This window comes from Giraffa tippelskirchi, chromosome 14 (assembly GCF_054371585.1).
Source record: "Giraffa tippelskirchi isolate mGirTip1 chromosome 14, T2T-mGirTip1v1.2.pri, whole genome shotgun sequence".
Classification (NCBI taxonomy): Eukaryota; Metazoa; Chordata; class Mammalia; order Artiodactyla; family Giraffidae; genus Giraffa; species Giraffa tippelskirchi.
The window spans coordinates 69,156,482-69,175,095 of record NC_137288.1 but is presented as its reverse complement, the minus strand read 5'-3'; the positions used below and the strand labels follow the sequence as shown (position 1 = coordinate 69,175,095).

General features: G+C 50.7%; 1 protein-coding gene across 4 annotated transcripts in view; it reads right to left on the bottom strand.

Moving 5' to 3' along the window:
- The window catches only part of LOC145534764 (O-acyltransferase like protein-like), a 61,036-nt gene that overhangs the window by 21,000 nt on the left and 21,422 nt on the right, over positions 1 to 18,614 (bottom strand). For all 4 annotated transcript variants that reach the window (XM_081562998.1, XM_081562999.1, XM_081563000.1 and 1 more), the window contains 4 exons: positions 11,927 to 12,068; positions 8,942 to 9,165; positions 5,899 to 6,078; positions 5,034 to 5,136 (listed from right to left, as the gene is read on the bottom strand). In XM_081562998.1, coding sequence (XP_081419124.1) covers positions 5,034 to 5,136; positions 5,899 to 6,078; positions 8,942 to 9,165; positions 11,927 to 12,068 — 649 coding nt within the window. The remainder of the gene's footprint in view (positions 1 to 5,033; positions 5,137 to 5,898; positions 6,079 to 8,941; positions 9,166 to 11,926; positions 12,069 to 18,614) is intronic.

The window sequence follows — 18,614 nt, the reverse complement described above, 5'->3', positions numbered from 1 at the left end:
ATACCGATGACCCTCTAGGTCTCCTTTAGGATTGACTGGTTTGATCTCCATGCAGTCCATTCAGGAGTCTTCTCCAGCACCAAGAAAATCAACCCTCAATATTCTTTGGAAGGATTGATGCTGAAGCTGAAGTTGCAATACTGTGGCAAAGAGCCAACTCATTGGAAAAGACCCTGATGCTGGGAAAGATTGAAGGCAAAAGGAGAAGGGGATGACAGAGGATGAGATGATTGGATGGCATTACCGACTCAATGGACATGAGTTTGAGCAAGCTCTGGGAGATGGTGATGGACAGGGAGGCCTGGCGCGCTGCAGTCCATGGGGTCGCAAAGAGTTGGACACGCCTCAGTAACAACATGTGAGTGATAGTTGCTCAGTCATGCCTGAACCTTTTCAGCCTCATGGACTGTAGCCCGCCAGGCTCCTCTGTCCATGGGATTCTCCAGGCAAGAATACTGGAGTGGGTTGCCATTTCCTTCTCCAGGGGATCTTCATGACCTAGGGATCCTGTATTGCAGGAGAGTCTTTACCATCTGAGCCACCAGGGAAGCCAACTATTAAGAAACATTTCTAAGGATAAAGACAGGTCAACTTAAAAAGTATCAGCAGATACATGCTTGACTTTATCTTATAATCTATAGACAATACATTAGAATATGTAATGAATCCATACACCTTTTCCAAAGGAATACCCAAGACAGAAGTAGCAATAAAGTTATAAATGAGAGTCATCAATCAGATGAAATAATTTAGATGAAGCTTTTCTCTCTCGAAAAGATGGGGACTGGGCAAGTGGTCAGGAAGGAAATACAATGTACTTTTAGCTTTGTATGAAAAATAATGTTCAGTTCCACATTGCTGAACATAGCAAATAAATCCTCTACTTCAAATTACTGTCCAAAAGCTTTATTAAAACTCCGCTTCTGGCCTCTGTTTTGGAATCTGTTACTTTTGTTGCCGCCTCCTGCTCGCTGTCCTCTGAAGCTCCTACTTCTTTCCCGCTGTCCCGACAGCTCGGCTGCAATCGCGCCATCCTGAGGCCTCGATTGCCTCCCGCTGTCCTCGGAAGCTGCGATGTCCTTCCCGTGGACCTTCCAGCTCTGGTCGCTCCATGGCCGCAGAAGGCTGCCAGCGCCGTGAATCATGCTTGTCTTCCCGTACTTCTGTTACTGATGCAGTAGGGATGTCAAAGCCAACACCCGGCTTTCCTTTGAGAAAGACCATTCCCTTCACTGGAGTCAATATCCTCACCCAGCTGCTCTTTAGGTTCTTTCCAAGCATAACTAATGTTTGGCATTTCAATCAAGCACCGCAAGATCATGGTCACAAAGCCCACTTCCGAATTGATCAAGGAGCGCTGGTCTGCCTACGTGGCACCAGAAATGTAACAACATATAACAACATACAACTTAGTAGCAACAATAACCCATGACCCTTGTGAGTGTTTCCCTAAAGAACAAGTGTGTTTCCTATTGCAAAAGAAGGCTGTGTGTGTGTGTGTGTGTGTGTGTGTGTTGGGCAGGACTTGGAGGGGATCAGTGAGGGTTGGAGACTGTCTTTACTCTCTGCCAGCAAGAGTTTCTTTTGAAATGCAGCAAGTTGGATTCACTATAATAGGAACAAAATTTATACAGAAAGTGCAAGCACTGAGTTGAGGAAGTAGCATGGCCAATTCTGATTCCAGCCGCCTCTCAGTTGCCAGAAACAATCAGGGTCTCCCTCTGTGTGTGGGCAAGCACCGTCGCAAGTTCACAAAGACAGGAAAAGTGAAAGGCTGGCAGGAAGACAGGCTCTGAGCAAGACAACTGGTTCCAAGAGGCCAAGAAGACCCAGGAAACCTAAACAGACTGGGAAAGAATAAAATCCTGCAGGAGAGATATATGAAATCAGCCCAGCCTGACAGAGAGAAAAAGGATTCCAAAACCATCAACAGTGACAGAAGTCTTAGGTCTTACTATGTAACATATTGCTTCCCAGGTGGCTCAGTGGTCAAGAATCTGCCTGCCGATGTAGGAGCCGTAGGCAGGTTTGATCCCTTGGTCAGGAAGAGCCCCTGGAGAAGGCAATGGCAACCCGCTCCAGTATTCTTGCCTGGAGAATCCCATGGACAGAGGAGCCTGGTGGGCTACCGTCCATGGGGTCTCAAGAGTCAGAGACTTTTGTGTGTGTGAGCAATCGCTCACACATGTTAAATATATTAGTGACACAGTTGTTAAGACATGGTTTTGGTGTAAAACAGACATTATATTTCAATTCTGATTGTACTCAAATATACTCTAGCTGAGGAGGGGTTGGGGGGCTTAGATTATTTCATCTCCAACATCAACTTTCTCGGCTATAAAAACAGGCCTGATAACAGGTTTATCATGAGAATTGTATGGGATCAAAGTTTTTCTTAGCGCAGCGGCAGTGACATGTTTCACTATTAGTAATATATCTGATGTTGGAAAGAAATTAATAGACCACGTGCACTTCCTAAAGTAATAAAATGAAAATTGGAAGGAGAAAGAGAAAACAACCGTCACTGAGACAGGCGAGGAGAAACAGAAGCGAATAGGAGTGAAGAGAAAAGAAACACGTGCCTTGGTCTCCTGCATCGTGGCAGGACCTGCTGGGTCTCACTCTCTGCTCTCTGCACCCTACATGCTGGGGCTGGCACAGGGGTTCTCAGATGGGAGCAGATGGCAGCATCGCCTGGAGGGCTTGTTACAGTCAGAGCGCCTGGTCACGGGGCCTGGGTGGGGCCCGAGCATCTGCATTTCTCCCAAGTTTCCAGGCGATGCTGAGACTATATTCTGAGAAGCACTGAGGAAGGCACAGTGCTCCCTGGGCCCCAGACCAAGCTCAGGGTCAGGTATGCTGTCTTCACCATAAGTGAAAGTGTTAGTTGCTCAGTCACCTCCGACTGTTTGCGACCCCATGGACTGTAGCCCACCAGGCTCCTCTGTCCGTGGGATTCTCCAGGCAAGAATACTGGCGTGTGTAGCCATTCCCTTCTCCAGGGGAATATTCCCAGCCCAGAGATCGAACCCATGTCTCTTGGCCTGCAGGCGGATTCTTTACCGTTTGAGCCACCAGGGAAGTTTTCGGGGCCATCTGGAATCTCAGGAGCGTTGGCCTGTGTTTTGGACCTCTCAACGCTGACCCAATGGCTCTTCACTGTCTCTGATTCCCACTGATGGCCCGGGATGACCAGTGGCCTTTCGCGCCCTGCATGCTTCCCTCCTGGTGGCAGGTCCCCAGCTTGAGTCTGCTTTGGTCCCAGCCGTCCTGATCTGTCCTAGCCAGCTCCCCTCCCAGGCTTGGAGCTCTGCCCACCAGCCCCAGCCAGCGTATGGCATCTTTTGTTGCTGTGTTCCTACTAGTTTCCTTGCAGGAAACAGAGCTCTGGTCTTTGAACTGCTGTCCCCTGGGCGGACCTCCCCGCCTTCCAAAGGCTCCCACCCTGTACTTGGATTTTGACTGCCTGGTTAGACCCAGCTGAGCTCTCTTGGAACATCTGGTGCCCAGTAGTCCCGATATCATGGTCTTGTTCACTGCAGATGGTGGACTCTGTCCCTCGCCTGTCTGGGCTACTATCTGTTGGACAGAGCATGGTTGGACGGATGAACGTGCATGCATGCATGCATGCTCAGAGCATGGTTGGACGGATGAATGTGCGTGCACGCACGCATGCTCAGTCACTAAGTACTGTGTGACTCTTCTGAGATCCCATGGACTGTAGCCCGCCAGGCTCCTCTGTCCATGGGACTTCCCACACAAGAATACTGGAGTGGGTTGCCATTTCCTCCTCCAGGGGCTCTTCCCAACCTAGGGGCCGAACCCAAGTCTCCTGTGTCTCTTGCGTTGGCAGGTGGATTCTTTACCTGCTGAGCCATCGGGAAGCCCCTGGATGGATGAATGCTTAGCACTTAATGATGCCATCTGCCGTCACCATCTCCCTGTGAAGGAAGGGATACGTAACTCCAGAGAGGTAGAGACAGGCCAGCACAGAGGCTGGAGCTCGGACTCTGGAACCAGACTGGTCTAAACCGGGAGTTAAGACGATGGGCCCACCAGGACCACGCCCTTCACTCTCAGCCCCCTTATCTTTAAAGTGGAGATTTTGGTGGTCTGCCATACAAGGAATAATATTCAGCCATAAAAAGAAACAATGTGCTGATATGTGCTTCAACATAGGTGAACTTCATAAATGTCATGCTAGCCGAAAGAAGCCAGGCACAAAAGCACGCTGTGTGAGCCACTTGTGTGAAATATCTAGAGCAGGTAAATCCACACTAGAGAAAGCAGATTTCTAAAAACTGGAGGTAGGAGGGACTGGGAAAAACTGCTTAATGGGTGTGAGGTTTCCCCGAGGCTGATGAAAATGTTTTGGGACCAGATAGGAGGGGTAGTTGTGCAAGAAAGTGGATGCAGTGACTGCCAGTGAATCCTTCGCTGGGAGCGGTTAATTTATGTGATGCGAATTTCACCCCAACCCCCAAAGAACAAAACCAAAAACTGAGGATTTTAACAGCTGTCCCTACTGTATAGGAACACCATGAGGACTGCATGATATAATGCTGCAAAGGACTTCATGCAGTGCCTGACATTTATCAAACATTTAAGAAAATTTGCCTCTTAGTTAATTTAAATAAACACCGCTTTATGTACCTCACACCATTTTCTTATTTTTTTCCACATTTCACTGTGGTGAGAACTGGCAACTTGATCATGGATTTGCACCATACCACGAGCCAGAATTTGAGAACCGCTGAAATAAACAAGTTTGAGCAATAAAATCACCTTTTGTAAAAGGCCTGTTTTAGAGAGCCATCCGGAGAGAGCCATCCCGAATCATTTAATAAACTGAAGACACAAAAGAGAGGAACTGGCGACCTCGGTACTGTCCAGGGATGCACAGAGGCAGAGGCCAAGGAGAGGCAGCGTGAGCCTGTCGGGTTTTCTCACGAAACAGAGAACAGCCACATCCACACTTCCCCAAACAAACAGCCACGAGCGCAACAACTCCAGCAGTGAGAGCACCGTATTACCTGATCAGGAAAAACGTGTCCACTCCGAGATAGAAGGGGCCACTCCGAGAATAAAGGTACAGTGGGTTTCTAAGCACCCTGGCTTTCCATTCAAGCACATTATCTGTAAAAACATAAGATGCAGTCTCTTTTCATTGAACAGAGGAAAATCTTGTGATTTATCTTTTCAAAAAACACCTTTAGCTTTCAGCTGCATTGAGAGGGCTTTGTGCATCCATGTAATTCACATAAGAGGAGAACATGGAATGGGAATAAGAGAGGCTGACTTGGTAGCTGACTGCAGCCTGGGTTCTCTCCGGGGCCCCTCTGCAGGGCCCACGGCCCCCTTGGAGCTACAGCAGCATCACCTGTTCAGATCCCCTGGGGGGTCCTCAAACTGCCCTGGGCTGGCCCCTCCCCTCAATTCTGATATGGATGTTTAGGTCCCACTTGGAGAGTTCCACTGTCGACGGCAGTTGTTCTGGAGTGTACCAACAGAAAGAAGATCCACAAACACTGATTTTATACTAGTGCACTATATTTATCTATATTTGCCTATTTTTCCAGGAGAAGGGGAAAAAAGGAGTTTCTGCATTCATTAATCATGACAAGAGGGAACCCAGCTCTTTGGAAGATAAAAATAAAATACTCAGCTATCCCCATTCAGCAGGTGATCAGGTGCCTGGTTTACACCCAAGGGAAGGTAAAGCCACCACTGGACACTGGCTCAGAACACTCATTTATGGAGGCCACGGCCACATCTAGAGAACAGGAGGAAGGCCACTCGGGAAGGCTGCAGGCTTCCCTCCTACGGCCCAATGTTATCTTCCTACACGGAAGCCCCTCCCTTTCTTGACTGCCCCAGAGATCCTGTGGTTTTCCGCACCCAGAGACAGCCATGCAGTCATCTGACTGGTGTGCCCGGACACGATCCAGAGGAGGCTCAACACTCGGAGGCCGTTCAAGGCAGGACACGTGCTTCCCGGCATCTTTGTGGTCCAGAGGGCCGGCACATTCTTCTGCCAGGAAAAGCATTTCAGAGCACGGTCCACAGCGCCTAGAAAACCTGGGCAGGAGCAAAGGCATTACTGCCCACCCTGAAAGCCAGAGCAGGCCACACGCTGCCCCCTAAACAAGAGGCAAGACCTGCAAGCCAGTGATCCTGGCCGCGCCCCAGACGCTCCCTCTCTTTGACTGTGGAAAGCTCAGCCCAGTTTTCCTTGTCCCCTCTTGATCTATCTGTGGATCTCTGGACGTGGTCTCCCTCCTCTGGGAACCTCGACTTTCCCTAACAGTCTTGATCTGAGGTTGGTGCCCACGCTGTCTCATAACAGAATAGGCTTCCCATCTCAGGCCCCAGGAATGCCAGTGCCTGCCTGCCTCCGTCGTGTTTCACAAAGGGTTAGGCGAAGGGAAACTTAGACATCGTTGAGAAGTCCCACACTCCCTAAAGCCAGCGTTGGGCTTGAAGTGGCCTCCCTGGGGCTCGCCCAAGAATGAATCGCTTGCAACAACATCCCTATGAACACAGAGCAGCAGGGGCGGCAGCAGCGAAGGGTGCGGGCCTCATAGTCAGCTGGACACTCCTGGCTCCGAATCTGCCCATGTATTAGCTCTGTGACCTCTGGCAAATGAATTAACTTCTCTGTGCCCAAATTTCCACACCTGCAGAATGGGAATCCAAGTCGGTCTTAGAATCATGGGATAATCACGGAAAACAAATGAGATAGTGTCACAGCTGCTACCGCTCACCAGTTTAAACTCCGTTACTTAAAGAACGGTGAATGCCTTCTACTTAATTTACTCCCTTTAATTTAAAACAAATTTAATTTGGCTCATCCCGAGAGCCCATTAAGTGTCTGGAATTGCAGAATGGGAGCCTCCGAAACTCAAGCTGGCTCCGAGAGAGTCATTGTTTTCTCCAGGACGTCGCTGGGTGCCTCGCACGTGGGCACAAGCAGTCCTCGCAGAACTGAGACTCATTCTCAGTCGAGATTGGGCTTATAAACAAGCTCTGGAAATTTAAATCAACTTCTTAAATGGAAGAGCGTAATTAGCATGTTGGGGTTCCAGAGGTAAGGAGGAGTTTTTCCGCTGGGGTCGCTCTCAGAGGTGCCTGCCTGGAGGTGGGAAGCTCACCCTCCCGCTTAGAGGGATTTTCGCTCAGCAGGAGCGGGCACGGGCCTGCACCTCCTGTCCTTGATCCTCTGGGTTCCCCGAGAAGACACAGCTCTAAAGGAGAGTCACGGGAGCTGGGCTTCATCCAGCTCTGCCAGTTCCTTAACCTCTCTGAACGTGCTTCCTCACTTTTTTCTCTTTTAATCAGAATTTTTTAAATTTTCTGGCTGTGCTGGGTGTGCGTTGCTTTTCTCTAGTTGCAGTGAGTGGGGCCTCCTCTCCGCTGTGTTGCTTCGGCTTCTCATGGCAGGAGCCTCTCTTGTTGCCGAGGGAGGGCTCTGGGGCTCCCGGCTTCAGCAGTTCTCCACTTTTACACTCTCTAGGAAGTGAAATCAGCATAACACTCTGTCTTTGATCTTCCTTGCAGCAGTGGAATCTTTTAGGTGTGGGATGCAGACTCTTGGGTGTGGCATGTGGGATCTAGTTCCCTGAGCAGGGATTGAACACAGGCCCCCTGCACTGGAAGTGCTGAGCCTTAGCCACTGGACTGCCAGGGAAGTCCCTGTTCTTCACTATTTAGATGAGAAGGATATTAATGAATATTTGAGGACGTCTTCATGAAGTTAATGGTTATGGACTTCAGCCCGGGGACTCTTACTCTATGGTCTCTTACTAAAAGTACAAAGAAAGAGTTAGTCGCTCAGTCGTGTCCGACCCTTTGTGACCCCATGGACTGTAGCCCGCCAGGCTCCTCTGTCCGTGGACTTCTCCAGGCAAGAATACCGGAGTGGGTAGCCAGTCCCTTCTCCAGGGGATCTTCCAGACCCAGGAATCTAACCCAGATCTCCCGAATTGCAGGCAGATTCTTTACTGTCTGAGCCACCAGGGAAGCCCTCAGTCGTGTCTGACTCTTTGTGACCCCATGGACTATGCAGTCCATAGACTTCTCTAGGCCAGAATATTGGAGTGGGTAGCCTTTCCCTTCTCCAGGGGATCTTCCCAACCCAGGGATCAAACCCAGGTCTCCTTATTGCAGGTAGATTCTTTACCAGCTGAGCCACCAGGGAAGCCCAAGGATACTGGAGTTGGTAGCCTATTCCTTCTCCAGTGGATCTTCCCGACCTGGGAATTGAACCGGGGTCTCCTGCATTGCAGGTGGATTCTTTACCAACTGAGTTATCAGGGAAGCCCCAAAGTAGCAGTTGTTTCCACTCTACTTGTGAGGCCATTCTTATTTCAAAATGTGTTTGTGTGTGTGTGTTTGCCCTGTGGGCAAATGGACAGGAAGGTAAACTCTTGATATTTAACGAGAACACAACCCACTGTGATTTACAACCGCCCAGCCTCTCACTGCACTGCACTGGGCTGTCTGTTCTGCTTTAATCCCCTCAGGTTGCACACTCACGCCCCTGGCCTCAGCTTCTATGTAAATCGCTTCCCTCGGTGATGCCAGGAAGGTCCTGTGAGTCATCTGTGTAGCTGTGACACTGAAAACAGACGTTGTGCTCACGGGACGGTCCCTTAGAGAAGGACTATAGTGAAACCCAATCTCTGGTCTGACCTAGACTTTCCGTCACACAAAGACACACTGGATATCTGTACCCCAGAAAGTGGCATTTTCATCGACTTCGCCTGTGAACACACTGATAGGAAACAAATGCTGAATGGTGGAGAGCAGAGACCCAACCTCCCAGCTGGCTTTCAGACGCTGTGAGGCATCACTAGACCCCAGCCCTGCAGGGATTGTTTCCTAACAGCGCCGTCATCTAAGTCACCTCTTATGAGTGGCCTCAGTTTGTTAAAATGCCTACTTTTTCCTCCGCTCGGGGTTCCTGACTTTGAGACGTGCAGACAGCCCATCAGCTGGACTCGGCTTCTTGGCCCGCTCCCCGCCGGCTCGCTCAGAGGCAGACTCCCGTACGCGGCCGGAGGCTCCTCGGGTAACGCTGACGCCCGGCCGTCCGACCCCCACCCGGTGGTGGCCACGTAGATGGTTCCCGCCAGAGGGAGGGCGAGGCCCAGGAAGGTGAGGACCCTGTAGGGAGATGGCACAGGTGTGACCGCGCCTGGCTGCACTCCGGCACCGCGGTGAGATGCAGAGAAAACAGCGCAGGAGAAAACCCGCTCCAACCGCTCCCAAACGTAGGCAAGTGGTAACACTTTTAGGATTAGGAGTGGCTTCCTAAGAAAAAACAATGAAAGACATTACAAAGTCAAAGACGAATGGATTTCACTAAACTCCTTATGATAATTGTAAAAAAATAAAATAAAAACCACCATAACAAACAAAAAGCAACCAAGACACTGAGGAAGATATTTGCAGCCGATATGACTAAGGAGTCGTATCGTTCATCCATAGAATGAACTTTACAAATCAGTAAGACCCCAGCTCGCACAGACATAGAAAGGGGGATGAAGAGGGTGAATAGCAGAGAAACCGAGAAAGAAAAGCCCTTATTACCAATCTTTATGTAAATTAGGTCCATTTATGTATCTATCAAATTGGCACTAGTTTTTATAAAGGGAGCTTGGGTGGCTGGTGATGATACAGACACGAGCGTCTCTTACTGGAGCAGCAGAATGAGGTTTTCAGGAAAGCTCTTTATCAGGAGATCTGAGCTCTGGGCCAGCAGGTCCACTGCCCCTAGTTTGTCCTAGGGACAATGTCAGGTGCAACTAAGACTTCACAGGCAAGTTTGGGGAGGTGTCTGGGTGAGCAGCAGTGCCTCAAATAAAAGAAATCCAGGGGCTTCTCTGGTGGTTCGGTGGTAAACAATCCACCTGCCAATGGAGGAGACGTGGCTTCGATCCCTGATCCAGGAGGCTCCCACCTGCCAGGGAGCAACTAGACCCGTGCACACAGCTACCGAGCCTGTGCTCTGGAGCCCGTGTTCTGCAATGAGATGAGTCACGGCCACAAGAAGCCTGAGCTCTGCACCCAGAGAGTAGCCCCCACTTGCTGAAACTAGAGAGAAGCCCTCGCAGCAACAAAGACCCAGCCCAGCCAGATACACATGTATACATAGACGAGAAGTTCATCTTCGGGGTCACAGGATAGAAACAGGAATAACTGGGGACAGGATCTATTTCTCAGCGATCCCACTTGGGTGTAGCTGGCTTCCTCTGGAACACATTCACATTTTCTTGTTAAGGTAACAGAGAGCACCGGACAGACATCATTCCGTGAACGAAAATGAAATGGCCAAGCGCAGCTGGTGAGCAGCAGTTGATGCAACAGCCCGGCTCACTCATCCCAGCCCGGGACCTGGGCTGTCTGTACTCACAGACACAGGGCGGCTCACACATCCCAGCCCGGGACCTGGGCTGTCTGTACTCACAGACACAGGGCGGCTCACTCATCCCAGCCCGGGACCTGGGCTGTCTGTACTCACAGACACAGCCCGGCTCACTCATCCCAGCCCGGGACCTGGGCTGTCTGTACTCACAGACACAGCCCGGCTCACACATCCCAGCCCGGGACCTGGGCTGTCTGTACTCACAGACACAGGGCGGCTCACTCATCCCAGCCCGGGACCTGGGCTGTCTGTACTCACAGACACAGCCCGGCTCACACATCCCAGCCCGGGACCTGGGCTGTCTGTACTCACAGACACAGGGCGGCTCACACATCCCAGCCCGGGACCTGGGCTGTCTGTACTCACAGACACAGGGCGGCTCACTCATCCCAGCCCGGGACCTGGGCTGTCTGTACTCACAGACACAGCCCGGCTCACTCATCCCAGCCCGGGACCTGGGCTGTCTGTACTCACAGACACAGGGCGGCTCACTCATCCCAGCCCGGGACCTGGGCTGTCTGTACTCACAGACACAGCCCGGCTCACTCATCCCAGCCCGGGACCTGGGCTGTCTGTACTCACAGACACAGGGCGGCTCACTCATCCCAGCCCGGGACCTGGGCTGTCTGTACTCACAGACACAGCCCGGCTCACTCATCCCAGCCCGGGACCTGGGCTGTCTGTACTCACAGACACAGGGCGGCTCACTCATCCCAGCCCGGGACCTGGGCTGTCTGTACTCACAGACACAGGGCGGCTCACTCATCCCAGCCCGGGACCTGGGCTGTCTGTACTCACAGACACAGGGCGGCTCACTCATCCCAGCCCGGGACCTGGGCTGTCTGTACTCACAGACACAGCCCGGCTCACTCATCCCAGCCCGGGACCTGGGCTGTCTGTACTCACAGACACAGCCCGGCTCACACATCCCAGCCCGGGACCTGGGCTGTCTGTACTCACAGACACAGGGCGGCTCACTCATCCCAGCCCGGGACCTGGGCTGTCTGTACTCACAGACACAGCCCGGCTCACTCATCCCAGCCCGGGACCTGGGCTGTCTGTACTCACAGACACAGCCCGGCTCACTCATCCCAGCCCGGGACCTGGGCTGTCTGTACTCACAGACACAGGGCGGCTCACACATCCCAGCCCGGGACCTGGGCTGTCTGTACTCACAGACACAGGGCGGCTCACTCATCCCAGCCCGGGACCTGGGCTGTCTGTACTCACAGACACAGCCCGGCTCACTCATCCCAGCCCGGGACCTGGGCTGTCTGTACTCACAGACACAGCCCGGCTCACACATCCCAGCCCGGGACCTGGGCTGTCTGTACTCACAGACACAGCCCGGCTCACACATCCCAGCCCGGGACCTGGGCTGTCTGTACTCACAGACACAGCCCGGCTCACACATCCCAGCCCGGGACCTGGGCTGTCTGTACTCACAGACACAGGGCGGCTCACTCATCCCAGCCCGGGACCTGGGCTGTCTGTACTCACAGACACAGGGCGGCAAACGTGTCCAGGGGGAACAATCCAGTTGCACACCTGGCCACACCCCCACCAGACGAGGAGGAAGAGTTCATTGCAAAGAGAGGGAGAGAAGGAGCCCAAAATGAAGCTTTTCTGAATCTTAAAATATCTACCAAGAGAAAGGGGGGAGAAAAAAAAAGATCGCATTAGTAATACTTTACTTTGCAATAAAAACTTGACACTTTTCCAAGAGCTTTCATATTTATCATTTCAAAACCAAACCCTGACATTAAAAAGAGCAGCTGGCTTTAATGTATCTGATTTACAGGTAGGGAAATTAGAACTCAAAGATGCTGAAACTCAGAGACCTAGGTATTGTAAGCCCAGCTGGAGGTGGACTGTGGGTCCTCTGCATTCTCAGCCTGCCCAGGCTCTGCATCTTTTCCCAGCCCCCGGCACAGGGAAAGACAGTCCACGACGACTCCATTGCTGGCTCAGATCTTTCTGTGAGCAGGTCCCCACAAGAGAGAAAAATGCAAGACGAGATAGAAAAATAGGATGCTACGAGATAGGGAAAGGTGCTGTCTGAGTTTGAAGATAAGAGGTACCAGCTGAGGACACAGCTAATCGATCACGGATGGCTCAGAGGTAAAGAATCTACCTGTGGTGCAGGAAACTCGGGGTTGATCCTTGGCTCGGGAAGATCCCCTGGAGAAGGAAATGGCAGCCCACTCTAGTATTCTCGCCTGGAGAATCCCATGGACAGGGGAGCCTGGCGGGCTACAGTCCATGGGTCACAAAGAGTTGGACACTAATGACTGTGCATGACCACGAATTAGTCACCACGGGAAATGGTTTGTAAAAATATTACTGGTAACACCGAGGAACAGAGGTCTCAAATGTTAGCGTGCCTCAATTACCGGAGGGCCCAGTAAATAGACTGCTCCCTGCCTCCCCTCCAGAGAAGGCAATGGCACCCCACTCCAGTACTCTTGCCTGGAAAATCCCATGGACGGAGGAGCCTGGTAGGCTGTAGTCCATGGGGTCGCTAAGAGTCAGACGTGACTGAGCGACTTCACTTTCACTTTTCCTGTTCATGCACTGGAGAAGGAAATGGCAACCCACTCCAGTATTCTTGCCTGGAGAATCCCAGGGATGGCGGAGCCTGGTGGGCTGCCGTCTATGGGGTCGCACAGAGTCGGACACGACTGAAGCGACTTAGCAGCAGCAGCAGCAGCTGCCTCCCCTCACTGCCTAAGAATTTACATTTCTAACAAGTTCCCAGGAGCTCCTACTGCTAATTGGAGTGCACACTTTCAGAACCCCGGGTTGGGAAGATCCCCTGGAGGAGGACATGGAAACCCACTCCAGTATTCTTACCTGAAAAATCCCATGGACAGGGGAGCCTGGCAGGCTAATGCCCATGGGTCGCAAAGAGTCCGATGTGACTGAGCGACTCAGCACAGCAGTGTGAGAACACCAGACCAGGGGACTTGCAAAACCTCAGCAAGGCTGGAGGACACAGTGAGGTCCAACAAGAGAGCCGCACTAAGGGCTTCTCTGCTGGCCCAGTGGTTAAGCATCTGCCTTGCCGTGCGGGCAGGCAGGTTCAGTCCCTGGTCAGGGACCTGAGCCCCCACACCACAAAGAGAGACCTCACATGACGCAGCAAACATGCCACAACCAAGACCCGAGGCAGCCAACTAAATAAAAATATTTCTAAACAAATATAGATGTATGGATGTGAGAGTTGGAGTATAAAGAAAGCTGAGCTCCCAAGAACTGATGCTTTTGAACTGTGGTGTTGGAGAAGACTCTTGAGAGTCCCTTGGACAGCAAGGAGCTCCAACCAGTCCATCCTAAAGGAGATCAGTCCTGAATATTCATTGGAAGGACTGATGCTGAAGCTGAAACTCCAATACTTTGGCCACCTGATGCGAAGAGCTGCCTCATTGGAAAAGATCCTGATACTGGGAAAGATTGAAAGCAGGAGGAGAAGGGGACGACAGAGGATGAGATGGTTGGATGGGATCACCAACTCAGTGGAGATGAGTTTGAGTAAACTCCGGGAGTTGGTGATGGACAGGGAGGCCTGGTGTGCTGCGGTCCATGGGGTCTTGAAGAGTTGGACACGACCGAGGGACTGAACTGAACTGAAATAAATAAAATAGCAACACTATTACAAATAAGAGAAAAACCACTGCTGTTAAGTGCCCACTCGCTCTGAGACACGCCTTGGTCATTGTTTCTAATCTATCAATATCCTTAGAAGGAGCCATTGTTTACCGTATTTTACAGACAAGGAAGATTCTCCTTAAATAAGTTCATGAACTTGAGCATAGTGGTTAAGAACACAGGGTCTGCAGTGAGGGAGTCCGCAGCCACCCCGACTATGACCTTGGGCGAGTTAGCTGAATCTCTCTGGATCTCAGTTTCCCTCTTGGTGAAATGGAGATAGTAGTACTGACTTTACACGGTTGTTGTGAAGATTAAATGTAGCCCCAATTCTGAAGCACTTTGAGAGTGCCTGGCATTGAGTCAGAGCTCAGTAAATGCTGGTCATCTTTATTACGATTGCCGCTGAGGGGCAGGGCCAGAACTCAGCCCAGGTCTGTGGGAACTTGAAGGATGTGGTCTTTTTGTCCCCTCAGACCACCCCAGCTCGCCACACTACCAGACTTGCATTCCAAAGTGTGCGGTGCGCCGCGCCTTGCTGTGTGCCCCTGGGCGAGTCCCTTCACCTCTCTGGGTCTCACTCTCTCACAGGTGTGGTGAGGACGCGTGGGCTGGACAGAGTGTACTCTCGTGTGCCTTCCACCTCCCGGACCCACTGTTCCATGAGAGTGACCAGAGGGTTTCTGGAATGTCCAAACAGGCCACTTAAAGGTTAATAATGTGTGAGTCCTTGTGAGTCTTCACGTCACCTGTTAGGAGTGGAGACGAGAAGCAAGAGCCGTCCGTGGGTGCTCAGCCCCGGCCAAGCGCAAGGGGGCCCGGCCAGTACTCCCCAAGGGGCCAGGGCAGCAGATTCCTCATCATCCAATTCCAGTTGCTCCCAAGCTACTTCCTGGTGGTATTTCCGTTTTCCCAATAAACCCTGACACTGAAGAAAAGTGTACTGACCCGCTGACACAACTATTCCCCTCGGAAGTCCTACTCTAACTGTACTGATTTTTGGCTGCGCTGGGTCTTTGCTGCTGCTCCGGCTTTTCTCCAGCTGGGGTGCGGGGGGGCCCCTCACCAGCTGCCATCTCGGGCTCTCTTGCTGGGGAGTACAGGCTTCAGGGGTCGCGGCTCCCGGGCTCTCAAGCACAGGCTTGATGGTTGTGGAGCACAGGCTCAGTTGTTCTGAGGCTTGTGGAATATTCCTGGGTCAGAGATCAAACCTGCATCTCCTGCATTGGCAGGTGGATTCTTTACCACGGAGCCACCAGGGAAGCCCTCTTCTAACTTTAAAAGAATCAACTGGAGTCTTTTTGGTTTTGTTTGCCAAAATCAACCACTCTAGAGCCTCTGGCCGGCATGAATTAGAATCTCAGCCTGATGACCCTGGGTGAACTGGGAAAACCAACTTCCTCAACCCACACAGCCCAGCTCCTCCCCATGTGGACCTTCTGTGGACGCCCTGCGAGACCAGAGCAGCTGGAACCTTCCTGTAGCCTTGAGCTGCACAGCACATGCTGGAGGCAGTTATCTATGCTCTTGCAAAAGAATTTTTTTTTTTTTTTACTTCAACTGAGGGCCCTCCCCGGGCTTCCCAGGTGGCAGGTAAAGAACCTGACTGCCAATGCAGGAGACGTAAGAGACTTGGGTTCGATCCCTGGGTCTGGAAGATCCCCTGGAGGAAGAAATGGCAGCCCACTCCAGTATTCTTGCCCAGAGCATCCCATGGACAGAGGAGCCTGGCGGGCTACAGTCCACGGGGTCCCAAAGAGTCAGACATGACTGAGCAACTGAGCGCACACACACTCAGGGCCCTCCATGTAACAAAAAGTCCGAGACAACAGGATTAGCTAAACTATTCCTCTGGGCTTCAAGATTACATTTGCCTCACCTCCCATTGTCTTTAAAAGCGTACTTTCATTAGCTCTGAATCCTTCCTTCCCAAGAAGCACAGGCTTAGTGGCAGCTGGAACATGTACCCATGTTCCAGAGTCTTTGCAGAGGAAATCAACTTAAGATGAGGTCACCCTAGGTTGGGCTTCCCAGGTGGTGCTAGTGGTAAAGAACCCACCTGCCAATGCAACAGACAGACACAGGTTTGATCCCTGGGTCAGACACATCCCCTGGAGGAGAGCAACCCACTCCAGTATTCTTACCTGAAGAATCCCATGGGTAGAGGAGCCTGGCAAGCTACAGTCTACGGAGTTTGAAATGAGTTGGACACGACTGAAGCAACTTAGCATGCACACACGCATACTAGGTTAGAGTAAGTTCTAAATCCAGTGTTTCTGGTGTGTTTATACAAAGAAGGAAACTCAGACTCAGAGAGGTCCACAGGGAACAACAGTACATGATGACGGAGGTAGGGATGTAGGTGATACCTTGTAAGCCACCCAGTTGGTGGTACTTTGCTACCTATGCCCTTGGAAACGGAACACAGTAAGTGGTGCTGAAACACACAGAAGTGAACAGTTAGGGAACTAGCCTAAATCTAGGTTTGTGATGATCACACCTAGATTTTATCTACACTTTCTGGTGCTCCACGTTTTCACTCTCAGGAACTCACATGAAGTCTGTTGGTTAAAATTTTATAACATCTTGAGAGTCCCTTGGACAGCAAGGAGGTCAAACCAGTCCATCCTAAAGGAAATCAACCCTGAATATTCATTGGAAGGACTGATGCTGAAGCTGAAGCTCCAATACTTCGGCCACCTGATGCGAAGAACTGACTCATTGCAGAAGACGTTGAGGCTGGGAAAGATTGAGGGCAGGAGAAAGGGGCAACAGAAGAAGAGATGGTTGGATGGCATCACTGACTCAATAGACATGAGTTTGGGCAAACTCCGGGACATAGTGAAGGACAGAGTAGCCTGGCGTGTTGCAGTTGCAAAGAGCTGGACATGACTTCGGAGAAGGCAATGGCACCCCACTCCAGCACTCTTGCCTAGAAAATCCCATGGACGGAGGAGCCTGGTAGGCTGCAGACCATGGGGTCGGTAAGAGTCGGACACGACTGAGCGACTTTACTGTCACTTTTCACTTTCATGCATTGGAGAAGGAAATGGCAACCCACTCCAGCGTTCTTGCCTGGAGAATCCCAGGGACGAGGGAGACTGGTGGGCTGCCGTCTATGGGGTCGCACAGAGTCGGACACGACTGAAGCGACTTAGCAGCAGCAGCAGGACATGACTTAACAACTAAAAATCAACAAATGGCAGCCACACTATGCAGTTTTTTGCCTAAAAATGATACATTCTGATCTGCCCAGAATATTTTTCCCTTTTTCTGCTGTATTACAGGCTCATTTCGTCTTGGTTTGTCTGCCAGGTTCTTCCCTTGGGTTGAGTCCCTGCCCTCCTGCTCTAGATGAATAAAATCTGCACAGCCAGCCACTGCTGAGCTGGTTTCCTCCACATCTGTAGCAGAAATATTGGCAACTCCATCAAAAAGCTTTAAGGAATAGCTGGTAAATCCTTTCCAGATGGGGACCTTTTCCCCTGGGGTCAGATGCTCCCATTTCTATCTACCTCCTGCCTCTGTGTAGAAGCTGGATAAACAGCCTGGCAGAGAGTTCCACTAATACGTTCACCCAAGTCAGCTGTGCTCACCCTCGGGGGGGGGGGAGCCTTCCTTTCGCTAGTTCTTCAGAGAATCATCAAAACATCTTCGTATTGATAACAATTTCTAACCTTCCATCCTATTCTCACATCATCTCTGGCTAAAAAGCTTAACATCAGGCAGAAAAACTAGACTAATTGATGAATTTCTGAATAATAATGACTATTAACTCATTAGAGAGTATTCACTAGATATGCTAATATAATAACAACTTTGAAAATCTTTCTTGGCCTCTAGGATATTTACGGCTTATCCAACAAGAATTGAAATTTAAGTTTGATATATAACAACTAGTTTTCTTTTTTTAAAAAAGGTAAATAATACTTTAATATCTCTTTCTGTACATGACAAATCTTAAGTAATACACTAAAAACCCTCTAGAAATAACAAATGAATTCAGCAAGGTTATGGACATGGGACCAAAATACAAAAATCACTTGTATTTCTATATACTAACAATGATCAAATCAAAAATGAACCTAAGAAAATGATCCCAGCAGATGCAAACTATTACATGTAGAATGGACAAGCAACAAGGTCCTACTGTATAGCACAAGGAACCGTATAGTGATAATGGTTTTCTTTTTAATACCACCTGAAATATTTGGTTTGGACAGAGAGGTGACATCCCTGAAGTTGTCGGGATAATCACAAATTCAGAGGACAGTTTAAAATTGTTCAAAGCTGACTGCAATATCAACACTTAAAAGAGGGCCTTTGGGAACTCCCTGGCGGCACTGTGGATAAGAACGCATGTGCCAATGCAGGGCACCCAGGCTCAGTGCCTGGTTTGGGAAGATTCCACATGCCTTGGAGCAGCTAAGCCCATGTGTCACAGCTACTCAGCCCGAGCATTGCAACTACGGAAGCCCACGAGCCTAGAGCCTGTGCACCTCCACAACAAGAGAAGCCACTGCGCTGCCAAAAGGGGCAG